Source organism: Chelonia mydas, chromosome 4, assembly GCF_015237465.2.
Source record: "Chelonia mydas isolate rCheMyd1 chromosome 4, rCheMyd1.pri.v2, whole genome shotgun sequence".
Taxonomy (NCBI): Eukaryota; Metazoa; Chordata; order Testudines; family Cheloniidae; genus Chelonia; species Chelonia mydas.
In genome coordinates this window covers 96,593,092-96,613,574 of record NC_057852.1, presented here as the reverse complement: position 1 = coordinate 96,613,574, position 20,483 = coordinate 96,593,092, and the positions used below count along the sequence as shown (strand labels likewise).

At 40.3% G+C, this 20,483-nt stretch overlaps 1 protein-coding gene across 28 annotated transcripts in view; it reads right to left on the bottom strand.

Moving 5' to 3' along the window:
• Positions 1–20,483, bottom strand: part of APBB2 (amyloid beta precursor protein binding family B member 2) — a 328,434-nt gene that overhangs the window by 97,215 nt on the left and 210,736 nt on the right. For 16 of the 28 annotated variants that reach the window (XM_037897880.2, XM_037897878.2, XM_043544465.1 and 13 more), the window contains 3 exons: positions 16,987–17,049; positions 16,483–16,568; positions 16,110–16,170 (listed from right to left, as the gene is read on the bottom strand). In XM_037897880.2, coding sequence (XP_037753808.1) covers positions 16,110–16,170; positions 16,483–16,568; positions 16,987–17,049 — 210 coding nt within the window. The remainder of the gene's footprint in view (positions 1–16,109; positions 16,171–16,482; positions 16,569–16,986; positions 17,050–20,483) is intronic. The other 12 variants (XM_037897887.2, XM_037897884.2, XM_043544471.1 and 9 more) reach the window with 1 other exon arrangement.

Genomic DNA, 20,483 nt, shown 5'->3' with positions numbered 1-20,483 from the left:
GAACCTATCCTTGCAACAAAGCCCTTGCCAACTGTGTCCATATATCTATTCAGGGGACACCATCATAGGGCCTAATCACAATCAGCCACACTATCAGAGGCTCGTTCATCTGCACATCTACCAATGTGATCTATGCCATCATGTGCCAGCATGCCCCTCTGCCATGTACATTGACCAAACCGGACAACCTCTACACAAAAGAATAAATGGACCAATCAGACGTCAAGAATTATAACATTCAAAAAACCAGTCGGAGAACACTTTAATCTCTTTGGTCACTCGATTACAGACCTAAAGTGGCAATTCTTCAACAAAAAAAACTTCAAAAACAGACTCCAAAGAGAGACTGCTGAACTGGAATTAATTTGCAAACTGGATACAATTAACTTAAGCTTGAATAAAGACTGGGCGTGGATGTGTCATTACACAAAGTAAAACTATTTCCCCATGTTTATTCCCCCCTCCCCCCCCATTCCTCAGACGTTCTTGTCAACTGTTGGAATGGCCCACCGTGATTATCACTACCAAAAGGCCCCCCACCCCGGCCCCGCTCTCCTGCTGGTAATAGCTCACCTTACCTGATCACTCTTGTTACAGTGTGTATGGTACACCCATTGTTTCATGTTCTCTGTGTATATAAATCTCCCCACTTGTATTTTCCACTGCATGCATCCGATGAAGTGAGCTGTAGCTCATGAAAGCTTATGCTCAAATAAATTTGTTAGTCTCTAAGGTGCCACAAGTACTCCTTTTCTTTTTCCTGAGGCTTTTGTTTGCTTGTAACCTTTAAGATGAACTCCCAGAAAAGCTAGTTTGGGTTGGCTTAATTTTGGAATTGCTCTTTTTAAAAATCCAGCAAAAGTTCCAGATGTATTTTTTTTCTCTTTTTTGTTTTTTAATCAAATTTACCTTTTTTAAGAAAAGGATTGAATTTTTGATGTCCTAAGAGGTTTGTGCCTATGCTGTTTGTTTAGATGGTGGCAACAGCTAATTTCCTTTGTTTTCTTCCTCAGCTGTTCCCTGGGGGTGGGGTGTGTGGTGTGTGAAAGGGCTTGAGAGTACCCCACAGGGAGGAATTCGCAAGTGCTCCTTCCTGAGTTCAAAGGGGTTTTTTTTGTATTTGGGTGGTGGCACCATTTACCAAGCCAAGATCAGAGAAAAGCTGTAACCTTGGGAGTGTAATACAAGCCTGGAGTGGCACGTATTCGTTTTTTTAAAATCCTTGCGGGCTTCCACCTTCTGCACTCAAAGTGCCAGAATGGGGATTCAGCCCTGACAAATGCCATGGCACTTTTGACACATTATGGATAGAAAAAGAAAAACATATAGTATAGTATCAGTAGAACTCTCTCAACAGAATGTTTTCCCAAGTTTTCTACACACCAGCTTCTCTTTAAAAAAACCTGTGTAAAAAAGACCAGGTTGTCATCTTTGTATATTTTACACAGAGTGTGCAAGCTACTGTAAATAATTAAGACACACATAAAAATATAATCTGGCAAGCTCACTCCATAGCTGCAACATGATGAATGGGTACACAAGGGACAGTTCACAATCAACCTAGTCAGTTCAATGCCAAAGCTGACAAAAACTAGACATGTTGCAGAACTGACTTGATTGATCTCCCATAGGGAAGGGGGGGGGCATGGGGGCTGCAAATTATGACTGTGTCACCAATATATTGTTGCACATGCCAGCTGATTAATGGAAGAGCTTTAACAGAAATCTGAGAAAAGGCTCTGAGTTTGTACTTCCACTTTAATAGTGAGTTTTGTCAGCAGTCAGGAACTGGGTCAAGAAAAATATAAGAACCCCCCACGCCCCCCCGGTGATCTGCGGAATGGTGAGTGCAGCTTTGCACACATGCTGTTCCCTGTGGGGCTGAAAATGGCCACATTTTGGTTTCCTACTTTTGATTTTTATCTAGTTACCAAAGATGCCTTCATAAATCAAGAGATCAATGGTGCTGGTCCAGAAATAAGTTTACAGTGTTGAATCAGAGCACATCAAAAATCATGAAACACAGAGCCTTATGGGATAGTTCTTAGTCAGAAGGCAGATTTTTCTGGTGTTCTGTGCAAAAAATGCTACAACCAAGAAAAAAAAAGTACAGTGCACAACTAAGTCAGAAGCGATACCAAACATTACACTATCATTATTCTATCAACAGAGGTACATGGCGAACTCTTCTTAAATGTTTTCAAATGTAAAAAGAAAACCCAGCTAAATACACCCAGACATACTTAGCTTACAGGGAGCCAGAGCTACCTCTTCTTTTAAAATCAGATACTTTTTATTTATTGTGCATGGCTGCACAAATACAGTTGATATTCACTGTTCCCATAGCTACATTTATAACAGAGTTCTTTCATATTATAAAGAGTTCTTCATTGGTCAAAAGCCTTATGCACTATAATGTGACACCTTACTGGTTCAGCAATAGCTAACATACATATATCCAATCAACAGCCTAACTAGGTCACATCTTCATCAGCAATATTCACAATTCAGCATCACCTCAGGGCAAAGTGTGCATTTGACCCACAAGATCCTCTTCAATGCTCCCACAAAGCTAACACTATCAGTATTTTATGTTTTAGTTATCCCAGCAACAGTCACTGGTGAAAAAGAAATGGAAACCCTCAGGACATATAATCACCATTAGTTATATACCAACCAGGTATTTCAAGAGATAAGATTCTCATATTTCATCTTAAACTATTTCCAACTCCTTGGAAATCCAGCAGAACAATGCAAGGTCCCTTCACACAGTATCTCTTGATCAAGAAAATGTTGCTAGTGGTTGACAATAACTCAGATCATAAATTCATGCATTGCAGACCTGGAAAGCCTCTCTCATTGTAGATCAATTTTAAGGCAACTTTTATTTTCTTTCTTGAGATGACTAGTTTTACAATGTGTTTCTGTCAGGACTTTAAAAATCTCAATTCCACCCCACGCCCTCCCATCTCATTCATTTATGGCCTGATCTTGCACAGTGATGGACAATCTAAAATCTCAGTGGCACATGGTATTTCTGAGAGTTAAGAGCACTCTGCACTTCACAGGATCTAGCCCTAAAACAATCATAGTTTGAAAACTCAGATATATAGGAAGGGCTCAAGAAGGGCTGTAGCTTCCCAAATATGAAGGGAAAAAAGGTAACCCTTCCTACCAAAAATAAATAAATAAATAAAGCCAGCCTCTTAAATTGTAAACTCTTTGGGGGAACGCATTAGGTTTGTCTCTATGGTCACTATCCTGAGCTGCGTTCCACACTTGACTTTGGTGGGGCTCTATGTAAGGACAGGGGTTTCCATGCATAAAACTCAGTGCAAGTTTGGGTCTATCTTTGTACAGCATCTAGCACAGTGATGCTCTACTCTTACTGAAGGCCTTTTGGCACCACCATAATATAAACGCTAAATAACAATAATAACCTTATCCTTTAAACTCCTACATTTTAGTTAATGTTTTCTTTAAAAGTCTGAATTCCCTGGGGGGAATACATATTTCATAATTTTTTTTTAAATAAATATGATTGTTGAAGGTATTCTTTGGTAGATGGGAATCAGTATTACACTATATCATATCACAACATCGTAATTATCATATACAATATCATTTGGGGACACTATAAAATATTGACTACCATGCAATTTAGTGCACAGTGCATTGCAACTGGGAAAGGAGTGAGTACGCAAATGCATTTCCTCCATAGTGTGTAATGTACAACAAGGAAAGGTGCCTATCCCCCGCTTCTTAGTTGTTATAACAATATATTTTTAGCACTTTAATTTACTATTCCTAAAAAAGTGCTTTTGAAAAGAACATTTTAGAGCAGCTGCATTATTTACCTGCAGAATCTTAGGCAGGGAATGTGCCCTAATGCTGTTAATGGCAGACAGCCAAATTCTGAAGCGAACAGCCAATTTAGACACTGCAGTCCTTGTCACTCCCTGGAAAGCCACAGGGATTGATAGTTGGCAGGGACATTGGCAACATTCCCCTTCAACGATAGTATGATGATCACTAAGACTGACTTCAGTTTCAATCAATAATCCCAATGCAACCAACGAGTAATCAAGAGCTGCTGCTTTCTAACAAAATATCAGTACTTTTCAGCTCATAACTGGAAAGGATGGGTGGGGGGACCCTCTTTTGTGTTTAAAAAAATTAAAACATTATTGTGATGGAATACACCCTTGTATTCACACCCCACACACTACTGTAATAATCTTTGTACAAAATATGCCTTGTAAGGTACTATTTAAAAACTACGGACTCACTGATCAATAATATAGTAAAGTGTATGTAACAACATTATATGTAAAATTATGAACATAAACTCAAATCATGACTGAACTCTGTTTACCGGATAGGTCTGGGGAGCAGGTAAACCTGTTTCTCACCGACAAAGGACAAGTAGACTCCAGGCCAGGTGTCATCAAAGCTGATGGGCCATCACCTATCAAGTGGCCATTCCTTGGTAAGGAATGGGGCAAGAACAAACAGATCTGCATCTTAGCAAACTTCCCCACCACCCTAAAACTCCATGTCTCCTTGCTCAGCTCAATTGAACTTTATGAGGGGGGCTGAACTATAAAAGTGAGGGGCAAACACCCCAAGGTATATCTCTCCCTGTCCATTTCCATCTTTGTACCTGAAAAGACAAAAGAAACAGCCATTGAACTTTGAGGGAGGGGTCCTGACCTGAAAAGTTTGGTCAGTAATGCTGTTTGAAGGTTGTGGAAAGAACTTTACAAACTAAACTTGATTTAAGGTAAAATTAGGCACTAGGAAGCATTTTATCTTTATTTTTTCTTGTGACCATTTCTGACTTTTATGCCTCACTACTTGTACTCGCTTTAAGGGACAATGGATCTAATATCTCTGTGCTGTCCAGGAGAGGGCTGGCGAGTCCAGAAAATACATTTTTGGGGGAAATCCAGGATGGGCAGGGTGTTGGGGTCACCCTGCAGAGTTACCCAGGCTGGTAAAAGCCAGAGTGTAACCCAAGTGTGGCTGTTAGGTTGCAGTTATGCACAAACACTCAGGGTGTGTCTTTGCATGCTGGAAGGCTGTTTGAGAGTGGCTTAAGTGGAGCTACTGCAACAAGGCACTGAAAGGCACCCAAGGTTGTGGGGCAGCATGTACAAGCCCCTCACTGGTATAGATTACACCCCAGAACAGGGGAGGCCAACCTGAACCTGAGAAGGAGTCAGAATTTACCAATGTACATTGCCAAAAAGCCACAGTAATACGTCAGCATCCCCCCATCAGCTCGCTCCCGCCCACCCCGCTCCCAGTGCCTCCCACACACTGGCAGCCTGCTGATCAGCACCTCCCCCTCCCTCCCCGAACCTCCTGATCAGCTGTTTTGTGGCATGCAGAAGGCTCGGGGGGGGGGGGGGAGAGGAGCGAGGACATGGCAGGCTCAGGTGAGGGGGCAGGAACGGGTGGAGTGGGGGCAGGGCCTGTGGCAGAGCCAGGGGTTGAGCAGTGAGCACCCGCTGGCATATTAGAAAGTTGGCGCCTGTAGCTCCAGCCCCGGAGTCTGTGCCAGTACAAGGAACTACATATTAACTTCTGAAGAGCCGCATGTGGCTCCAGAGCCACAGGTTGGCCACCCTTGCCCCAGAATGTCACAACTACTATCTCAGGGAGCATCCAGTTGAAACAGAGAGAGACTGCCGAAAGAAAGAAAGAAATTTCAAATTAAATGTCTATAGCTTAAAACAAACGAAGAAAACAAAAGCATTTAGACTAATGACTACTCATTCCAGTTCTTAACATTAAAAACATGTAAGATTTCTTCTTTTAGGTCATGTTGGATAGAGCTTACTTAATGGTATTCTGCTTTCCTGGATTTATAGGATAGCATTTTCACACTTCTCCATTTCAGGCTATATCATCATTTCCATTAAAACCCTAGATTTTCAGAGGTCTATGATTCAGTTTGAGTTTTTTTACTGACCGAAGTTTGGCATGGAAGGAGTAGTTCACTCAACTCAGATCATTACAAAAAAAGCCCCCCAAAACAGGCACATTCATTTCTAATGTAACTGCGTTACTCTGAGATTAATCTGGTGTGGAAATCTGATTAACAGAGATTATGGAATTTTTGTCCTTCAAAAAATTCCAAACATTCCCAAATAAATGAAAAATGATTTTTAAATTGCTGAGTAATAAACAATAATGTCACTTGACAATCAGTAATGATTAAATTCAGTGGCTACTGATTGGTTCAAATGGTCTCTTGAGACCTGGAAATCTCCCGCTAAACCAGTGTGTGCACTCTCAAATAGCCAGCAGCTGGTTACTTTCCAATGGATATTCAGAAACCTACAACTCTCAAAATATGGCCGATATTCATGCTGTTCAGCACAAGCATTATTCAATCACCCATTCCAAGTATGTATTGCTGGTGTACAGTATTAGGGCTAATCAAAATGTTTTTACCTTTAACAGGAGGAATTGGTAGAGAATCTCAAGGTGGAAGGCAATTTGAGTGACAGTAACCATGAAATGACAGATTTCATTATTCTAAGAAAAGGAAGGAGTGAGAGCAGCAAAATAAGGACAAAGGGTTTCAAGAAGGCAGACTTTAACCGACTCAGAGAACTGGTAGGCAACATCCCATGGAAAGAAAAACTAAAGGAAAAAAGGAGTTCAGGAGAGCTGACAGTTTCTCAAGGAGGCACTATTAAAGGCACAACTGCAAACTATCCCAATACGACAGAAAGACAGGGAGAATAGCAAGAGGCCATTGTGGCTACATCGGGAGTTCTTTAATGACTTGAAAATCTAAAAGGAATGCTACAAAAAGTAGAAACATGTCTGTGCTAAGGAGGGGTACAAAAGAATAGCACAAGCATGTAGGGACAAAAATCAGAAAGGCTAATGTGATATATTTGCATGTTTTGAACAGAGTCTTGAATCTGTGTATGTGAATTTGCAGTTATAGTTTCATAAGCAACTTCTTATGTTGAATCAGTTGTTATCTAGTGGTTACTATGTTTTTTTCTCTCTCTCTCTCTGCAATACAAGAGTCAGCCAGCCATCGTGGCTCCAACTGTGTGTACCTGTCTATGTTTCTAATCAGAGATTTGGGCTCTATCAGCCCTACACTACTATTGGCGACGAGGATTTCAAACCCCTTCTATGCATCAGAGAAGCAAAACAATGTACAACGTTGCTTGCAGCCCCGGAGCTGGGGAGGAGTCTAGAACAGCAGAGAGTACTCCGAACTACTACACTGACAGCAGCTAGGTGAAATGCCAGGCTATACTGGAAATGTGGAGGCCTTCCATAGTGCCATGGCCCACAGAGAGAGAGAGGCTGGAGCAGTATTTTGAAGTAAATGGGATGCCCCAGAAAAACAGGTAGCAGTGTTACTGAGAGTGATTAAAGGAAAAATATACAGTTTAGTAATCAGTCTGATTGCCCCAAAGAAGCCAGCAAGCAAAACCTTTAAAGAGAGAGTGCAAAGTATTCAAGAACATTTGGCACCCAAGCCCCTGATGACAGCAGAAAGGTTAATGTTTCATAAGCGGAATCAACTTGAAGGTAAATGTATCCTCTGCAACAGAGATAAAAAGATTATCAGAACACTGGCTTTTAAGATGGGCTTAACGAGGCACTCAGAGACAGTTTTGTGTGCGGACTGCTTAATGAAAGCATACAGTAGAGGTTCTTAACGGAGGAAAATCCCACTTTTACACGCACAGGAGAAGTTACAGCAAGGGATATAATAGAACAGCATAACAGAGCTAAAACAGAAGTAGGAATGCATAAACTAATTGTAACCCAATGCAAGAGCTGGTCCACTCAGACAGACACGTTAATGGTGTGAAAAAGGTTTCCACCTTCTTATTGTCAATTTAAAGAAGCTGTAATAAAAAGGTCAGATCCAAGATGTTTTTCATATAAAGAGAAAAAAGGAAGAGACCAAATCAGAGTATAAGAAAAGGAATATCAATGTATACGCAGAGAAGCTAGCTTGGATTTATATAGTGTGAGCAAAACTGACAAGTCAGCAATCTGTTTGAAACCAAGGGTGGCAGGAAAAACACTCAGAATGGAATTAGACACAGATTCCACAGTGACTTATTTCACATTCAGAATATGAAAATCTTTAAAAATACCAAACTGAGGGAGACACCGATGTTGCTAAAAACCTATATGGGAGAAAAGCTAGTGCCAGTTGGATGCAAGTGAATGTGGAGTGTAACAATAAGCATAGTTTATTAGACTTACGTGTCATTGAGAAAGGGGGGACCAGCCCTGTAGCACTGTGAATGGTTACATTAGGTTCCTTTGGATTGAAAAAATAACCTATAAAAGATGTTGCAGTCACTTTCAGCAGACCCCACTAAAACAGTTGAAGAACAGCTAGAAGGGATAGGAACTCAAATACACGGAGGCTAAAATAATCCTAGCTGAGAAGGCATAGCTCAAGTTCCACAAAGCTCGACCTGTTCCTTACAGTATCTGTTCAAAGGTAGATGCTGAACTGTAACATCTGGAAAGAGAATACATACTTTCAAAAGTGGCCCCCTGGAGCGAGTGGGGAACTCCTATTGTTCCAACTGTAAAAAAGTGTGGTGCAGTTAGGGTCTGTGGAGATGTTAAGGTCACCATAAACCTGTACTGAAAGTTTAAAAATGCCCTCTGCCTCACATTTGAGACATTTTTGCTACACTGGCAGCGGGACAATGATTCAGAAAAATTGATTTGTCACAGGTTACCGACAGATGGAGGTAGAGGAAGAGTCTAAGGCATACCTCACAATCAACATACACAAGTGTCTGTACCAGTACAACAAGCTAGCATTTGGCATTGCTTCAGCTCCTGTTTATGGTAATGGGCAATGGACCAAGTTTTGCAAGGTATTCTGAGAACACAGTGTTATTTGAATGACACTATAGTGATCGGTGGATGTGATGAAGAACATCTGGAAACCCTAAAAAGGGTATTAAAATGTCTAAAAGAATATGGGTTACCAGCCAATTGCATAAAATGGAAATTTCTCAAGGACTCAGTAGCTTACAGTGGGCACATTCATGATGCACAAGGCGTACTTAAATCTCAGAAGAAGATTAAAGCAGCCCTGAAATCTCCACCACCAAAGGATGTGTCCCAATTTAGATTATTTCTAGGATTTATCAACTACATTAGCCAACTTATAACAAATCTAGCAACTGCATTACATCTGCTAAACTGTTTACTGCAAACTAGTCAAAAGTGAATCTGATCACATGAGTGTCAAAAAAAACTTCCCTGGAAGCAAAAGAACTGGTCACATCAGGCAGCATGCTTACACGCTTTAACCCATCCTTGCCTATCAAATTAACATTGATGCTTCCTGATATGGAACTGTACAGTTAATATGGCACACTATGCCAGATGGCAGTGAGAGACCTACAGAATTTTCCTTCAGATCTTTCAGAATGTAAATATGCACAAAAAAAATCAAAGAGGCTTTCAGTCTGGAATGGGGTGTGAAGAAATTCAAACCGTATCTATATGGGAGGAAATTCATCTTTGTCATGGAACACCAACCCCTAGTAGCAATCCTTCATCTGAAGAAGGCAGTTTCTATGACAATGACAGCACGTATGCAATGCTGGACTCTCTTAGAATTATAAAATCGTAGAACCATAGGGTTAAAAGGGACCACAAAAGTCATCCAGTCTAAGCCCTTGCCAAGATGCAGGATTTGTTGTGTCTAAATCATCCAAGACAGATGGCTGTCCAGCCTCCTTTGAAAACCTACAGTGAAGGAGATTCCATGATCTCCCTAGGCAGTTTGTTCCATTGTCCTACTATTCTTACAGTTAGGACGTTTTTCTTAGCTGCTTACGTCTAGGACGTCGAATTCAAAAGAACAGAAGTGCACACAAATGCAGATGGGCTCTCCTGCCTGCCCTTGCTAGATGAAAGATGGCCTGTAATAAAGACAGAATCTATCGCATTTGTCAACTTGTTTCACATTAGATGTGCCCCAGTGACTTGTAGTGTGACTGAGCAGAAACCAAGAGGGATCCCACACTGGCTTGGGTTTATGAAGCCACTATGAAGGGCCGTAAATATAATGACAGCCTTAATCTGGCACCCATACACATGCAATGGTGATTTTACCATACATCAAGCATGTGTCATGTGGGGAATTTGTGTTGTTATACCTAGTAAACTGCACACAAGAATTTTAGAAGAGTTCCACATAGATCACCTAAGGGTAGTAAAAATGAAGGCACTCGCCAGAAGTTTTGTATGGTGGCCAAGCATTGACCAACAAATAGAGCAGCTTGCTAAGGAATTTCAGGATGCCAACAAGTACAGCATATGCCTAACCAGTGCCATTACACCTCTGGGAATGGCCATCAGCTCCCTGGGAATGTCTGCATATTGGGGGTGGGGGCTGGGCTTCGGAGCCTGAGATCCAGCCTACGCCACAAATTTAAAAACAATGTCTACACAGCTATTTTTAGCATGGTAGCAGAAGCCCCGTGAGCTCGAGTCTGTGACCTCAATGCTACAGGCTACTGCATACTTCATAGACGCACCCTTTGGGACAGAGTGGTTTCCAGGGAGGCCTCGTTTCTTAGTGGTTCTCTTCTAATACCTAAGAACTTGGTGAAAAAGCACCATTCTCTTCAACCCAAAATTCTCTGTCCAGTTCCTTGAAGTGGAATTTGGATTGCCAAGTCACCAAATAATGTAAATCAACAGATTATGTGCTAGCTGACTGAATATCCAAAGAGACAAGACATTTTCTGTTGTGTCTTCTTCTGTAAGAAGTCCGTAAGAATTGTGGCTACATTACTATATGACTGCACAATGCCAGGTGTTTACAGCTTTACTTTCTGTTTTGCAAAATATTATTTTGCATAGTGCTAAAATGTTTTGGCAAAGCTAAACTAATCACCACATCTTATGAAAATTGAGATGCTATGTTTTTGCGAAACACTGACAATGTGCTCAGTGCTGCATGAAACAAACACACAGATCCAGATTCTCATGCTGTAGTTCTCCTTGATTTCAATGGAAATAACTGTACAGAAGGTACTACTCAGCAAAATTAAGGGCCAGATTCTGATACCATCTTCCATCCTTTCACAATTGCAAAAGAGAAATGGGGGGCAAGAAGAATCAGTCAGGGAGAAAGGCTTGAGTATGAAGCAATCACAGCAATAGCCACAGCAATTGCTAGGTGTGAATAAGACAAGAAAGTGGAATGTAAAGAAGGTCTGCTAGACAGCCAATAAGCCTAGCTGAGATCTTTCTCAACAGTCCTTCAATGAGGAAAAGGTAAAACAACAAACATGGAGTAAACAGCAAGCTTAGCATCAAGTACATTGACACTTTTGTCTATGTTTTAGATGAACATTTTGCATATTAAGAGGATTCTTACCCCATGTGAGCGAGACAAAGTAAACCACTGCTCTCTCCCCCCACCTCACTGAGCCATTCCTACACCTTCCTTCTGAGCAGAATGCCAATCATGGCAAAATATTACTTTTTATATAGTGCTGTAGGTAAACATGGGACTTTACAATCATGTAGACAGTCCTATGCCTACAGGAATTTAGAGTCTGTGCAACTGATCCTGGGAGGTGCTAAGCATCTCAATTCCCATTCCAGCATTAGAGTTTGGAGCCCTCAGCACCTTCCAGGTAACATTTAACAAGTTGCAGGATTGGGCCTTAAATTAACCAAGAGGGATGCGGTTTCTGTGATTTGAGCAGCTGTCCACTGTGTACTCCAAATCAAATTCATTTTCACGTATCTTAGAATAAACAGATAATTCCCTGAAGTAAAATGCTTATATACTGAACTAGTGGTTAGCTTAGCATTGTCTCCTCCTCAATAAATTCTCACTGAAATACATTATTTAAATAAAGCAATTGGTTTCAATCAATCATTTTTTCCCACTTTTCTATCTTCTCTATTACAGGTAAACTTAAGTTATCCAATTTCTAATTATCTAAAATTTGAATTTATGCCCTAGATCAAAATGCATATAGAAACAATTTCTGTTTACTGTTTTGTATCTGACTGTTTTAGTTGATGAATCACACTTAACCTGTACCAGAAACTACCTGAACACCAGCTATGAGCTCTTTCCTGGCACCAACACTTTCAAATATAATTAGACATTTACAGAAATATGTTTTGCAAGAAAATAATTCTCATGGCTGTCCACAAGGTGGCAAACAGTTTTCTTTGCTGAAAAAGGTACAATATTCAGAACTGTTTGGAAGGGAAGGGAGTGGGGGGGGCTTAAAACAATAACCGTTAACTTTTTTCTATTATTTAAAACATACTGACTAGCTCTCTTTGTAAATATGTTTTAAAACTGCTGTCACTTTAATAAAATAGAACATAAAAAATCTGTCTGGTTTGGGATTTTAATTCTTCAGAAGTAGAAAAAAAATACATACCAAATTCACCTAAAAAATCAAAGGAAGAAAACTGTACTTTCTGCCATGTTAGATTTGTATTTTTGATTTTAATGTAACAAAGATGATACAGATGATGTGCCAAAGGGAATGCTTAAGGGGCTAAAACTACTAGTTTGATGCATCTAGCCTTTCTGAAATCACCGCTTCAATTCTAAGCAGGGCTCTCTCAACCCTATATCCTTCTGAATAAACTGACTACAATGGAGTTTACTGGGGGGGAAGGGGGTTCATATTGTAAAACCCCTGTCTGTGGTGGGCATTAGAGATCCCATGGCACTTTTCATAAGGGTAAGGATTTGCCCTAGACCCTTTGGCCAACATTTCCCATCCTTGTACTGTGTAGCATGCAGCAAGTCGTTGCCAGCCTCTCATGTCATAGATAGGTACAGTGCAATGATGGTGTCCATAACGTATGTAGTTTGTAAAGAGTTTGAGGAATGAAAGGTGCTATGAAAATAAAAAATAACGTTAGTGTCATGAAATCACACAGGTAGAACAAGAGATTTAGACATTACTACCACCACCACTATAATGACTCAACAAGCCAATGGTGCACAGCATATAAAGAACTCTGACTACAGTAACTGACACAGAAAAGAAAGGGCCCACAGTAAATACAATTCTTTCACTTCATATTCCTGACTTCATTCCTCATGATCCCTTCTCCTGCCCATTGATCCCAGAAACACGATCCCAGAAACACGAGTGCTCAGTTATTATTAATCATTTATACCGTGTCAGCAGTGTGCTAGGTGCTGCACTGATGCAGAAGGCTGGTTCCTATCCCATAGAGCTTGCATTCTACATGAACAGACATATAAGCAAGGGAAGGGGATGGAAGAAACAAAACTTCTTGGTGGCCTACAGCAATACTGCCTCAGGCTTTCCTGCAGAACAGGTTTATAATATTAACCTTTGCAAAATCACCTTGTGCAGAATCCAACTTCTCCAGATATTACCTCCTTGTTCTACATCACCCTGTAAGATTTATTTTTAAGAGACCAGCTTCTTGGCTGGTGTGTGAAGACCTATGCTTCTCACTACTGCAGCAGCAGCTGTCATCCTGTTAAACTGTACTCAGAATTTAGGATTAGCACATTTTCCTTTTTGAACCCTTGCTTTTTAAATGATCAGTCTGTTAACTCGAAATGCATGTACTGACTAATAATTGTGCAAACAGAAAACTAAGTCCATTGAGCAGTCTATTTTCCCCCAAAGTGTGTTTGGAAATACCATTGTACCTATTAAATCTGTTAAATAGCATATTTAACATATAAGAAGATTATGTTCCCTCTGCCATTGTAGATTGATGACATAGCAGAAAAGAGTATATAAATTATTTGGATTTCAAATTAGAGATCGTGAGCACCCTAAAAAATGTACATGTACAACACATCAAAGCAGCCCACAAAATACTTAAATGATAGATGTGGAGATGTGCGCTCAAACATGCACACTTTTAAAAAAACTAAGCTCTACTAAAATAACAACAAAGGGTCTGATTTAAACACAAAAGGAAATAATTTCAGACTTTAGGTTGACAGTCAGTCTTTAATTCACCGCTGTGTGGAGATACTTGGCCTACAGCAGCAACAAGGTCTCAGTTCAAGGTGTGAAACTTAATTGTACTACCAAAGGAGTCAGTTAAGTATGGAGTGTCAATAGGAGTTCTAACCCTAACATTGAATTTCTTGGCTTTAGTCAGTTTTAAAAAACAACACCCTTAAGGGTATATTTTCAGTCCACTTGAATGAGGATTTAGTCTTGCTATTTTTATTGACATTATGGGTATGGCTACACTGCAATGTAAGCCCAGGCTGAGTGGGACTCAAGTCAGCTGACCCTGGGTTAGAGAACACAAGGCTTGAATATCTACACCAATTGTTAACCCTACATTAAGAATTTTCTAACACAGACTCGAACGTGGGGCTCCAGCGTCCACATTGCAGCATGCAGACCCAAGTCAAACCAACCAGATACCAGACTCCCTGGTGCCCGCATACAAGATATTCCTGAAGTAATTGCTGGCTATGAGAGAATGGGATTCCCAAATTGCACTGGGGCCATAGATGGGACTCATGCCCATAATTTGCCCTCCTCAAGAAGCACAAGTATATAAACCACAATGGGTACTACTCCATTGCTTTGCAGGCCCTTATGAACCAGAGAGGCCAATTTATGAATGGCAACGTGGCTGCACTGGGAAAGTTCACAATGCCAGAGTTTTTTGCCGATCAGGAATCTACATTCAGGACAGGCTGGGACACCAGTCCCACCAACTGACATTGTCAGAAATGGAGTTACTGTCCCCACTGTTATTCTGGGGGACCCCACATACCCCCTTTTGCATTGGCTTATAAACCGTACCCTGATTTCAGAGGCCCTGGCAAAATTACACCCCCAGCAGGTGTAGAATGTGCTTTTGGCAGACTGAAAGCCTGTTGGAGACGTTTATAGATCTGTTTGGACGCCAGTGTTATCAATGCTGTCCACGTTACTGGGGCTTGCTGTGCTCTTCACAATCTCTATGAAGGTGAGGTGAGCCATTTCCCCCTCAATGGACCTATGTCAGCAAGGGGCCACTGAATCGGTACCCTCAGCCAGAAAGTGCAGCTACCACAGCTGGAGCTGGATGCACCCGGGCAACAGAAGTCAGGGATGCTTTGTGCTCCCACATTATGGACTTGCATGGCCCAGCGGAAGAGGGCAAATAAGCACCTTTATGAATGTGCTTGTGGGGACGGAGCTCACTGATTGTGGGGTATTTCAGTGCTTGGGGAGGGGTGAGGAGTTAATTGCCATGCAGTGTATTTATGAATGACATGATGACTTATGAAATGGGGAAGAAGGGATTCACAGTAGGGACTGATGTAAGGAAGTGAATGAAGTATGGATTCATATAGACAACTGTACTGAGGAATAGTGTTTGCTTATTAACGCCTAATTGTCCCTGATCATGTATTTACCTTTATTACTTTACATGGACATTGTATGATGTGATGCAGGGATAGCAATCAACTTTCTTGATTAAATAAAAAGCTTTATTTATAAATGTATTAGAAAAGCACAGCATTCACCGATTGCCAGGCATGCTAGGTGCCATTACCACATCAAAACACCAGTAACAACAGAATCACACAGAAAAAAAAAAAGTGCATGAACGAGCATGAACAGTGAAAGCACATACAAGACAGAAACCTCCTAGAGTCTATTGGAGTAGAGATGACAAAGGAAGTTGGCCCGTGGGATACTTTTGGCAGATTCCTAGGATCCGAGATGCGGGGGCTGCGTCTACACTGCAAAGCAACAGAGCTCAAACCCTGGGTCTTGGCTTGACCCTGGCTCAAACCCTCCACCCCTGTAGGTCCTTGGACCCAGCCCGAGTCTGATAAATTTGCATGTAGATGGAAGGGGGTTTGGGCTGAAGACTGAATCTGAGTCCGGGCTTACATTGCAGTATATACATACTCTTAGAGACTCACATAGTTAAAATCTATATGCATTGTGCCAAAATATTATCATTTCAGCTAACATCTTGAATGGGGTATTTAAGTTTAAACCTACAAGACAACTTGCTCCCTGCATGCATTGTTTACAATTACAAGCTTAATTGCTATCCCATTTAAATATTTTCTTACAGACCTTGGCTTCTGGATCACTGTTGATGCTACAGGAATCATCTTCATTAGACTGTGGAGCATTTCTGTAATGAAAAAATATTATTATTATTAATTATTTGTATTACCACAGCGTTTAGGAGCCCTAGTCATGGATCAGAACCCCACAGTGGCACTGTACAATCATGGAACAAAAGGATAGTCCCTGCTCCAAAGAGCTTATAACCTAAATATAAGACAAGAGAAACAGATGGATACAGACAGACAGGGGAGTACAAGGCAACAATGAGACAACACTGAATAAATATTGAAAATAGGGTTTACAGTCAATATAGTTTATAGCACAGTGCAACATATTCAAAGTGGCCACGCTATGGAGATTTCTTAAAACAACATACCTGAGCTTCAAAGACGCATAGCGTAATGTTGCTCCCTCAAATTCTTTTAGACTGGGGTCTGGATTCACTGTGGCTGCATGAAGGTCCTAAAGATAAACATACCATTATTAATACATTTTCAGGCATGTGCTACAGCAAATTACCTCTAATTTCAAAGGGAAATAAAATCCTCCCTGCCAAGAAGCATACAGTGTTTCTGGATAAAGTTAAAAAAGGCATGCATATATTTTCACATTATTTTTCATTCAGTGCAGGCATCCTATTTTTACAACATGATATTTACCCTGTTGATTTAGACTGAATCCATTCTAAGTGCAAAGATCAGAAAATGGCAGCATGTTTGTGTGCTAGATATCCCTAGCAATACCCCATTTACTTTGGCCTATATTATGAATGACATTTGTGAGGCAAAAAACAAAACAAAACAAAACAAAAATACAGCCACTGCCATGCAAAAACAAGGGTAATAGTATTAAATATTCTAAAATCTGACAATATACTTGCCTTCCAAATGTCACTATTAATCTTTCCCCCATTCAGTACAGCAAAATCACTCCATGGCTGTTTCTAGACATATAATTATTCACACAGGAAGAAGCACATTGATAAAAAAAAAAAACAAGAAAAAAAAAACACAAGACACTGTTGTTAGCATTGATATTTACAGGATGGGTTAGGGAACAGATCCCCTCAAAACTTCAACTAGTTAGTCCACTAAACAATGGCATTTGGAGGGGTGGGGGGCGGGGTCAGGAGGAGATGTTTCTACAGTTACTTACCAAAACAAATGATTGGAACAAGGAAAAGTTAATATGAATTAAAAACAGACAATGAGATTACTCTTTAGGTATGATCTTGAAAGCAAGCAAAATGAGTCTGAATGTGAATGTTGGCCATAACTGCTATGATCTGCTACAAAACAGCAATTCAGAGAAAAATGGAATTTCCATTTCTCTGGGCTTCATTTGTTGAGTATTCTAACTCTAAATATAGTGTGACCTGGAAACATTGAAATACAAGGCAAAATACAGCATAAGGGTCAAATAATTTCCAGATCACAGGAAGAAAAAAGGACAATGGACGGTAAAAGGTGATTAGTAGGGAGCACAGGCAGACTTCTTGCAACAAAAACAATTCTGAACAATCTAACACAACTTCCTTGTGTGTTGTTTTTTTTTAAACAAACAACGAATGTCCCTAACCTCATTCAAGAGTCTCTAAGGAAACTGCTATATAATCCATCAAATGCACATTTTTAACACTGTTACAATCAGTATCAGCAAGCTGAGAGATGCACGAGTTCTCTGCAAAGAGTGCCAGAGGGCAGTCATTGAACATGATGTCTGCTCTACGGGCTAGAAGTGTGATTTCCTGGCTCACATGGAGCTAGCGTGAGTATAAATAGTGGTGCAGCCACAGTAGCACGGGTAGTAGCAGCACAGGCCTGGCTTAGCTGTGCCGAGTACGTACCCACTGGTTTCAGGCGACTGCGTACTCATCTCCGTTGCCACTACCCGTGCTGCCATGGCTACACAGCTGTTTGTACTTGTGCTCATTCAGTGAGAGCTAGTACAAGTATGTGTACACAAGCAGGAGAATCACATCCCTAGCTCGCAGGATAGACACAGCTTAAGTGCCAATCATAGAGTCCCTATTCTCCATCTCTCCACAGTATATGAGTAACTCCCATGGACTTGAACAGGAGTTACTCAACTGCTGTGGAGGGAGAATACGACATTTCGATGACATTAGACCATCTCTTTCCTCCCATTAAATTCCCCAATATTAAAAAGCTCTGTTCAGGCTGACCTCCTCCAGATTTATTAACCCACTTTACCAGGCAAAGCAGCACAAATTAATACAACCTAATTCTGAATTAACTTGTGCTATGGATCCCTGCCTTTAGGAGACAGATGTTCCTGAAACAGCCATGCTGCAGAAGCTCCGGGATAGAACAGCTCCTGCAGTAGCTGTCATCCTGTTACACTGTACCTGGAATTTAGTGGTAGTTAATAGGATCAGCAAAGCTTTCCCTTGGGAACCCCTAGCTTGTAAACGATTAGCCTATAAGAGCCATAGATCCTATGGCAGGGAAGAGCCAGTAGAGAGAAACCTTGCTTCCTGAGGATTCCTTAAGATCCATAGTTTAAAGGGACCAAACCACCAGCTCCTGCTGTTGTGGCCCACCCCCCAAGGATAAATCCCACCCCCGAGGGAAAGTGAAATCCTGTGGTTTCCTTTGCCCTCCACAGGCTATTCCCATATAGGGGAGAACATAGCAATAAACTTTTAGTATAATATAAAGAAACTAATGAAATTCATATCATCAGTTAGATCCCTTCTGAAAATCTATGCTTCAAGGTACTAAACGATTAATTTAGGGAATTCACCTTAAACCTTCAAAAATGCTAAGATTAGATACAAAAAGTATCTCCCCATGTTCTGCTCATACTAAATTTGCTTCTGGCTGCAAGACACAATTAAGGAAAAAGGCAACAAGATAAAAATAATCTCAAAAACTTGGAAGAAGATATTTTATATACTGAACATAAAGGTTCTCAAATTAATTTATTCAATAACTTATTGGAGAGTACTCTATAAATTGTTCATGGCCAAAACAGACTTTCAAGATATTTTTTTAAAGGTATATAAAATCCACATATTTAGCATTATTTACCATTTTCTCTGAACAGGTCGCAGGATTTTTCAAATTATTCTTAACCTACAATTATACTGGTGCCATTTTCTGTGCTGATGAAAATGGCACAGAAGCATCTGCTGCTATAACAGCAGGAAAAAAATGTCTTGCAACCAGCAAAAAAAAAATAATAAATTTGAGAATACACTAATTTTTTCCCACTTTTTTCAATTTGGACCAATGTTTTTTGGTTATTTGCATTAACAGTGTCATTTTCCCCCTACCCAATGTTTCTCTGCTTCTCTCTGTTGGATTAACTTGTTTTCCTTGTACTAAATATTCATAACAAGATATACTATGAAACAATACCTGACTTTTGTCTTTGTTCCTTACAAACCTTCCTTAAGGAAGTCTGTCAAATTAGAATCACTTTCAGCTCAAGGCTATGTTCTACTGATTGAAGCAATGCTTCAGAATATCACTTTAGTTAAGAGACGGGGACACAAAGAAAAATAAATGAATGACAAAAAGGATCTTTAAAAGGGTAAGAATATTAGTTGTTGAGGAAGAAAATATATCTAAGTGTTTATTTGAGAAATCTGAAAGGCTGAACAGCACAAATAAACAAATTTCAGGTAGACTGTAAGAGGGCTGGGGGTTTCTAACAAGAGAAGTATGGTGAAGATAAAGCAAACTCTTGTGAACTGATGGAAAAAGATAATATTGGGGCTCAACTGGAATGTCCCCTGTATAATGGTACTTTATTCCAGCTTACTCTCATTCAGCTGAAACCTGTAAATCCACCAATTTTTTCTACAGAAGTTATATGAATCTTGCCACAATGCAGAGGAATGAACTAATAAGCCTTCTAGACCAAATTATTCTATACCAAAATCCATGTATTCAGTGAAATGTTTAACTGATGATATCACAAATTCTCTGATTAAATAAAAAACACTGTAGACACAGAATACCATTCACACATTTTTTAAAAAAAATGTGTGTGGAGCATTCAGGGTGGGCTACAGTCCAACAAAAATGAGGGCATTCTAAACTGAGACCAACACTATCCTCGAGTTGCCCAGAGGTGCTGAGGTACTTACAGAAAATAATATCAAGTGCCAACTGGGACTTGGGAAAATCCAAAGAAAAACATAAAAAGGAAGGTGACTCAGACTAGACTTTGAATTCTTTGGTTTCTATTGGGGAGGCACGGATCAGCGTTCACGTTGCATTCCCCGTCAGTACCCAGCCCAACCTGGGGAAGCTAATGATCCAACCAGTAGACCAGATTCGATGATGAATCCTGGTCACGTGCCACTTGAGACATGCTGCACATATGCTAAGATTAGTTCATCATAAC